The 7941-nt window shown below is 44.3% G+C and overlaps 1 protein-coding gene across 2 annotated transcripts; it reads right to left on the minus strand.

The window, feature by feature from the left end:
- Window positions 1-813: 813 nt before the first annotated feature.
- On the minus strand, window positions 814-7014 carry CUTC (cutC copper transporter). Of its 2 annotated transcripts, none has more exons than XM_056850581.1 (8): window positions 6893-7014; window positions 6249-6308; window positions 5520-5729; window positions 5031-5066; window positions 4616-4749; window positions 2270-2297; window positions 1429-1534; window positions 814-1045 (listed from the first exon to the last, which is right to left on the minus strand). In XM_056850581.1, exons 1-8 carry the CDS (start codon window positions 6960-6962, stop codon window positions 934-936), a joined length of 756 nt encoding a protein of 251 aa, XP_056706559.1. In that variant the 5' UTR covers window positions 6963-7014; the 3' UTR covers window positions 814-933. The 2 variants fall into 2 exon arrangements, with proteins under 2 accessions (XP_056706559.1, XP_056706560.1); XM_056850582.1 differs by having other exon boundaries at window positions 6864-6966.
- Between the last annotated feature and the right edge of the window lie 927 nt (window positions 7015-7941).

A 7941-nucleotide genomic window follows, 5' to 3' on the forward strand; every position in this document is an offset into this window, starting at 1 on the left:
TTCCCTCAGCTAATCAAATTCTGTAGTCAGGCACAAGGAGTACACGGTGCATTCATCCAATTGTCACTTTCTCACACGTGTTCTTTGTGAACACTGCCCAACTCCTTCAGTAGATCTCTGCTTGCTTCCTATACTCCATAACTGGCAGGGACTTCCATCTCAGACAAAGTGAACCAGGCAACCAGAAGCTTGGCACATCCAACACATTCATTCCTGCCACCTGTCTAGAAGAGGGAAAGGCAACCCCTGACACACACGCCAGGCAGCAGCATGCTAGATTATTTTGCTCAGCACACAGGGACTTATTCTCTGCCCAAGGGGCCATGATCAGCCCCCTAAGGTTCTGGTTGTGCTGATGGAGTTCAGCTTGCCTGCAGTGTGCCTGGCCCAGTACAACCCTCTTCCTAACCTCCCCCCCACACCCTGATTTTTGTTTGACAGCATACCAACATCTTCACAGGTAGATGATGAGTTTTGGCATTTGGGCTGAAACAGTTGCCCATCTCTGGTCTAGAATAAGCACTTACCAGAAGCCCTCCAAGGCTGCACATAACTCTTGGCACAATTTCTTCTGGAGCTCTTCAAAGACTTGCCATGGCCTCTATGTGAAGAAGACCCACATTGACATAAAGTGGCTTCAGGGTTTATTTGATGAGTGACAATCATAGGGAGTGCTTCCCAGTGGTGTGCCCCTTTAGCTAAGCCCCATCCCTCCTCAGCATTAGTTCCCCACAGACAAACACCATTACAACATCTAAGGAAAAATCATGTGGGGCTAGAGCAGGAAGCGTGAGAAAAACAACCACAGGCTTCTTCATTTGATTGGCCCATGTCCTTTAAGCTCTGGCTGGGATGATGTTGAAATGTCTACATCTAAAGCCTGGGCAGATCCCAGGACTCTGGGTCTTCCTATCTATACACAGCATTTTTTTTCTACAGGATGTTCTTTGCAATTGCATTCAGGGTCCTCACTTTGGCCACGTCTGCCACCTTGATGGAATATTCAGATGCAGAGAGGTAGCCTCCCATGGTTACGCTGGGATTCCTGAAAGAAAACCAACAAGAGATTGCTTGAAACCTGCACCCAGAATAGCAGGTTGAAAGACTTCCCCACATGCTGCTCCTTCTCATTTGAGTCAATGTATAGCATTCGCCAGGACAGTCTACTGTCAGATGGAAGAATTGCCAGGTATACTAAATGCAACCCTCTGGATGCTTCCTCATCCACAGCATCTGAAGCCAGGCACCACAGGTAGATGCTCGCTCCTCATACATAATAGCCATGCTCTAGCTCCAGAATAAATTTGCCTGTCAGGTTCCAATGCTCCCCATGCTCTTAGCCAGATCACTATCCCAAGCAGTGGACCTGAAAGAGGTCCGCAAAGCAGGGACCCCTCAGCAGATCAAGGGAGAATCTTGCTCAGTTACCTGAACTTCATGCCAGAGTCACTAGCTGAGCGAGCTGAGCAGTGAAACTCAGACGTGCCAGAGCCCTCCAAGATTCGCTGCAGGTTTCTCTCGGTTATGCCTCCCCCTGGTGGAGAGAATGTATTGTACAGTCACAAAACTGATGCCCAATTACTTCCAGAAAGAACCAGATTCCCAACGAACCTGAGGTTGATTCAGAAAACAAATCACGACTCCAATGTGAATGAATGCTGATGACACAGCTGTTCAGGAGCTAGACCCTTTGAATCTTGTGCTTCCTTGAAAGGAGGACATTTCAACTAGAGAAGCTGGTACATGTAGGCATTATATAGCTGTGAGTTTGGCTGCCCTAATGAACATGAATGGGTTCACTGTTATGGTTTTGCCTAACAAACCAATGGGTAGTCAAGTCAGGGACTTGACAACAGCACATTAATGTTTCTTGATTGTAAGGAATTCTCTCCCCACCCTCAGAATATGATACCCATTAGAGACAGAAGGAAGAACAAGGAGATAGCTAGACACTGTTCAGATAAAGAGTTTAGAAGTTCAGCTTGATGAGAAGCGGCCTTGGGATGGGGTGGGAGTCTACACTTTTGCTATGGGAATCTCATGAAGACTCAGCAGTTGTACTGTCTATTGCAGAAGTGGTACTATATTTCTCCTCTGATTTGTTTCTGTGTTTGTAAATAAACAGATGACAAAGACATTCTACACCCCAGTGTCTTGTCTCATCCAGACAGCAAAAAGCAACCTTTCACCATTGCCACGAGACTTTTCACTTCAGCTTTGGCCTGTTCCAACTACTAGCACATATATATGCTCACAAGAAGAGTCCTACCTGGCACAACAACAATTCTGCCCTTGGCCTGAAAAGGAAGAGAAGAGGGGCTTAGTATCGTCGCTTGTGACAGAACACAAACACCCAAGACCAGGCAACAATGGAAATCCAGTGTTTTAGCAATTCCTTGTTTTTATATTCCAGAGGGACCATGTCTCAGTGGTAGAGCATCTGCTCAGCATGCAGAAGGTTCCAGGTTCAATCCCCGGCATCTCCAGTTAAAGGGACTAGGCAAGTAGGTGATGTGAAGGACCTCTGCCTGAGAGAGCCGCTGCCAGACTGAGTACACAATACTGACTTTGATGGACCAAGGGTCAGATTCAGTATAAGGCAGCTTCATGTGTTCATGTGAGCAGTGGTGTTAGCTGGCAGCAGCAAAATAAAGCAGGGGTCTGGCCGCTCTTTGGAGAAGGGCTGTGGCTCAGTGGTAGAGCATCTGCTTTGCATGTAGAAGGTCCCAGGTTCAATCCCCGGCATCTCCAGTTAAAGGGACTAGGCAAGAAGGTGATGCAAAAGACCCCTGCCTGAGACCCTGGAGAGCCACTGCCAGTCTGAGTAGACAATACTGACTTTGATGGACCAAGGATCTGATTCAGTATAAGGCAGCTTCCTATGTTCAGCTTTTTTTTAGCAGTTCCTTCCGAACTCTTCAGCAGGCTGGATTTTTTAAATCAAATGTTGGGGGTGGGGAGATGTTAAGGCCTCTTACCTGCACTTTGTGCAGGATGCATTGCAGACTTGCAGCGTAATCCTACATATGGTACTCAAAAGCCCCACCATGTTCAATAGGATTTACTACCAGGTAACAGTGCTCAGGACTATAACCTTAATTAATCTAGGTGAGACCAGGTCAGCCGTATAGTGTTTAACAATGTCGGAGTAGTATCAGGGAAGACCTGGGTTCAAATCCCCACTCATGCCACAGAAGCTTGCTGGGTGACCTTAGGCCAGTCACACTCTCAGCCTAACCTACCTCATGTGGTTGTTGTGAGGATAAAATGGAGGACAGGAGAACAATGTATGCTGATTTTGGGTCCCATTGGGGAAGCAGGTGGGGTACAAATTAATTAAATAAAGAAGTTGCACCCTGGTATTTTGGGAACAAGGAAAAGTGGCAGTCTACATGTATTATTTCCCTGTGATATTTGAACACATATACTGCAAGCAAACATGCTTAGTATTTGTTATTCTATTTCTGTTACTTGCCATGCTCTCTCTTTCCACAGCCTTTCAAGTATTTATGTATCTTGTATTTAATTTATGTTTATTACTTTATCAGCATAAATAATACAATACGAATTAAACTAGGAAAAGATGACATCACATAGGGCATGACTCTCATTTAAGAGGATGCAGAATGGATGTGCAGAATTTAGCTTTGGAACTTTATGCTATTTTGCTCAAAATAAATTGATGTCACGAGTCTTGTAGACTCCCTGCTACTAAATCCCGATGTGCAAATTAATTAACTTTGCCTGTGTCTTCTATAAAATTTGTATCTCCAGTTCCTGGCATGAAATTTTATGACACACATGGCCCGACCCAATCAAGTGACATTTATGTCATATCTGGCCCTCGTAACAAATGTTCAACACCCCTGTTCTAGGATGTACAGCAAGGCCGCTCTTTGGAGAAGGGCCGTGGCTCAGTGGTAGAGCATCTGCTTTGCATGCAGAAGGTCCCTGCTTTGAATGCAGAGAAGATCAGCCACTGTCCTCAGTATCTCAATGGCTAGCTAAAGCCTTGAATTCATCTACTTATATAATGGAATTTTAATCATGACTTGGAGTCAATAATCCTGTAGTTCATGCAAGCTCAGAACTCTATTTCTGTCTTACTTCTGAACCTCCTCCACTGCATGGAACGTCATTTCACTTTAAATGCGATGTTGAGGCAGGCTGTCCCCTAGCCCAATGGAATGAGACTGCTTCAACTTTACCCCAATGTGAGAAGAGAGAGTGGAAGCCACCTTGAGATACTGGATGGTTCCTATGCTGACTTTTCTGGGTCTTGTGCATTCTGCTGAAAATATGTTTTGTGTATGTGTGCTTATGCTCACGTACTGTCAAGCAACCACATAAAAAGGGGGCTAATCTATTGCAGAGGGCCAATGGGGATGAATGTGATGCAAAGAAGAGCTAGAATTTTAGATAGTGCAAGGCAAAGTTTCTGAATATTCAAACTTGACCCATTATCAGTGCTGACCCACCACCCACCGGAAGCCCATAACAAGTTGGCATTCTTTCACTCTCATAATTTGCTGCCTGGGTCTTGGGATAGCAATCTGCAATAAAGAAAGCAAAAGGTATCCATACAGTTATTAAGCTGAGAGAAATTACACTTCACCTGATCCATTAGCCGTTTTAATAAGGGCAGCCCCTCCAGGGCTGAGCTGTCACAGCCACTGGTCAACACTCGTTCGAACCCCAGTGATATCAATGTCTCCAAGGCTGCCAGTGGGTCATAGACCATGTCAAAAGCTGCAAGGAAAATGGAGCATGTCAGTTTGTACTGGCACCCCCTCCCCAAAAGCAATGTGGACATCAGCCATATGTTGAAAGCCCAGATCTTATTGCTAAACCCTGCTGTTTAGTCTACAGAAAACCCCAAATCCACGGTAGGCATCACTTATATGTGCAGCACTCAGACTGCATCCTCATAGCCCCAGCAGGCAAGGCTATTGTGCCTGGGCCCTCAGTCTGCAAGACAGCAATCTCAGATGGTCATCCTCCCTTCCCCGCTCCAAGCCTCAGAAACTCACCTCTATGAAAGGTGACTGGCAGGGGGCGAGAAACAGCTGCAAAAAGAACAGATCTCAAGTGGTTAGCACATATTTGTTCAGGGGGAATCTTTCCCCATCCCAGCAGGGGAGTCAAAGACAACCCTTCTAATATTGGCTCTGTAAACAAAAACCCCTGCTTCAAACACTTCAGTTAGAGCAAACAGTATAGTTCCTTATTACAGGCCTTTTGTTGCCAGTCAAAGACCATTTTATTTCAGAATGGCTTTAAAAATCATGGCCTTTCTCTGCTTTTTAAAAAAAGTGTTTACACTTCTGTTCTTTTAATGTTTTTGAACTTTAAATGTATGTATAATGTAGCTCTGTTGTAGGGTTTTGTTTTCTTTTTTTTGCTTTATTTATCTGTGAGTCACAGTAAGTACATTTTGGAGTGGAAAGGCAGTATATAAACAAACAAACAAAAGCAGTACTGTAGGTATTGAATTCAGTTTCTGCAATTCAGCCTCTCACCCAACAATGCTGTGCAGAGCTCTGTGTCTACACGCCCATCCTCAGTCAAGGCTCCAAATACCAGCCCATCAGCCCCATATTGCTTGGCCAGTCGGATGTCAGCCTTCATCACGTCCACTTCCCGGTCAGAATAGAGGAAATCCCCCCCTCGGGGACGGATCATCACAAATACAGGCACCCTTATACATTGCTTCACTACTTGCAAAAGGCCTGTAAGGGGGGGGGAAAGATTCAGTTCAGGGAACGGCATCAGTTAACAGCTAGCTATGCCAACGAATAGAAAGCAAAAATGAGAACTTTGCAGAGTGACAAAGAAATTCTCAACACTGGATCTTGTGGCCAGTAAGAGAGGAAAGAAAAGTCCTTCTTTGAACAAAGGAAGAGATAGGGCTGCTGAAGAAGGAACGATGAAGTGGGATGACATAATTACAGCTCACCATGTCACAAACCCAGAAGATGTGAATGAAAAAACCATGGTCTCATTACAAGAGCAGAGAACATCACTATTGTTTTAGTGACTTGTGAATAGTGGTGTACATTTTAATAAATAGATGAACAAACAGCTACTTCCTTCCTCTTTCATGAGCAGGGAGCCTGGTGGGCAGATGGTCCAGTTTACTATGCTCCTACCAGGACCAGTTACTTTCTCCTTATTGCTTGGCTGCTCAGCACTGATACATAATGCAAAAAGCTGGTGGGTTGCACCTTAGCTTGTACATGCCAACTCACCAATGCTAGGTGTAGTTCCTCCTTCCATCAGATTAGCACACAATTCAAGGCGGCCAGCACCTGCAACAAGAGCACAAGGTGACATGCAACTTCCTGGTGGGCTCACAGATTTCACATACGAAGAGCAAAGAAGTATCTTCTACAATTGGCTACTTCCATCTCACATAGGTAGATGAAGATCACTAAGAATAAATAATCTGAAGGTTTTTGCCTATATTCTACAAGCAATATTTTGCTGCTGAACCAAATTCAATGAACTAAACAGAACAATCTCCATCCTTAAAAACACACACACACACAAAACTGCAGGAGCTCCCTCAGCTATCAGCACACTCCATAACTAGAACTAGTGATTTACAGTGCACAGTTCAAGCAGCTACATCCTTTTTGGACCCTCCAGTTCCAGAGTTTTTGGCACTGATGCTGGAGTGAAGATAACAGCACAAAATAACAGCATGCCATTTTTTTTTTGCTTGCCCCATCATGTGGACTCAGAGCAAGTAACAGGATTGCAGTAGCAAAAGAGGATTTATACATTCTTTTCCTGAAGGTTCATAAAGTGTCTCTAGAACAGAGCTTTGGAGATCTTCGTGCTACTTGCGGGGAGAATCATGCCTTCCTTTGCAGTCTTTTTGTGGCATTACCTCCCCTTTCTGCATTCACGGCAGACTCCACTGAATCAACGCATACTTCCATGAGAAAGCCATTGGCCATTCCTAGGGGAGAAATATAGTAAGAGATTATGGAGAAGTCCAGCTGTACCTCAACAAAAAGGGAAAACACAGCTACTAAGAAGGGTGATATCTAATGTTCCATCCCACAGTAGTTTTTAGTTGGATTCTTTCATCTTGATTACCAAACCCTCTCCTTTCCCAGCTGTTCCCCACAATTACATGTCCAAACGCTACTTCAGATAGTTCTGCTGATTCAATGATTAACAACTGCATTATGAAAAGCTATTTAATATTAAATGGGAGAAGATGGCAAAGATTATATACCTATATTGATGATATTAATTTCCTCCCTCTTACAGAATATCAGCCTCTATTCTTGCTACAATGAACATGGCTGAACTGGCACGTTTTTCAGAGTTCCTTTTCAAAGGAATCTAGCTCTTTTGTACAAACTGAAACTGAGACGTTTAGGAGTGGCTAAAAAGCAAGAGGGTGACAAGGTATAACATGCTAGCTTTTACAAGTCACCAACAACAACCTTTAAGGTAATGAGCAAAAAACTGAACATTCAGAAACAAACAACTTTGGCCAGTGCAGAGCAATTCTAGAGACTTGACAACAGAAGGATCAGTAACAAGACATCCTGACATCAGCAGGGCCTTTCACGAAATGTGTGTGCAAAGGTATTTTCCTAAGCCCTGAAGAAAGTTCCTCTTCCTCAGCCCCCTGGGCATACAAAGTGACCCCACGCAAATTAGTCACCCTGATGAAGTATAAGCAAGCTTCACGCAGTTTCCTACACGTGTATTTAAAATACTGCCAGTTCAATGCAAACTTCTGCTTTTTAACCGTAATGAAGTTACAGCTCCATAGCAACCAACACATGGATAGGAGTCATACAGAATCATAGAGTTGGAAGGGGCCATGCAGGCCATCTTGTCCAACCCCCTGCTCAATGTAGGATCTGCCTAGAGCATCCTTGACAAGTTTGTCCAGCTGCTTCTTGAAGACTGTCTGGC

Source organism: Euleptes europaea, chromosome 5, assembly GCF_029931775.1.
Source record: "Euleptes europaea isolate rEulEur1 chromosome 5, rEulEur1.hap1, whole genome shotgun sequence".
NCBI classification, from domain to species: domain Eukaryota; kingdom Metazoa; phylum Chordata; class Lepidosauria; order Squamata; family Sphaerodactylidae; genus Euleptes; species Euleptes europaea.

Coding starts and splice junctions, on each gene's coding strand:
- CUTC (XM_056850581.1), bottom strand. CDS start 6,962: ATGGCCAATGGCTTTCTCATGGAAGTATGCGTTGATTCAGTGGAGTCT. Junction 5,730..6,248: donor AGGAACTACACCTAGCATTG/GTGAGTTGGCAT, acceptor CCCCCCTTACAG/GCCTTTTGCAAGTAGTGAAG. Junction 1,046..1,428: donor GACTCTGGCATGAAGTTCAG/GTAACTGAGCAA, acceptor GTTTTCTTTCAG/GAATCCCAGCGTAACCATGG.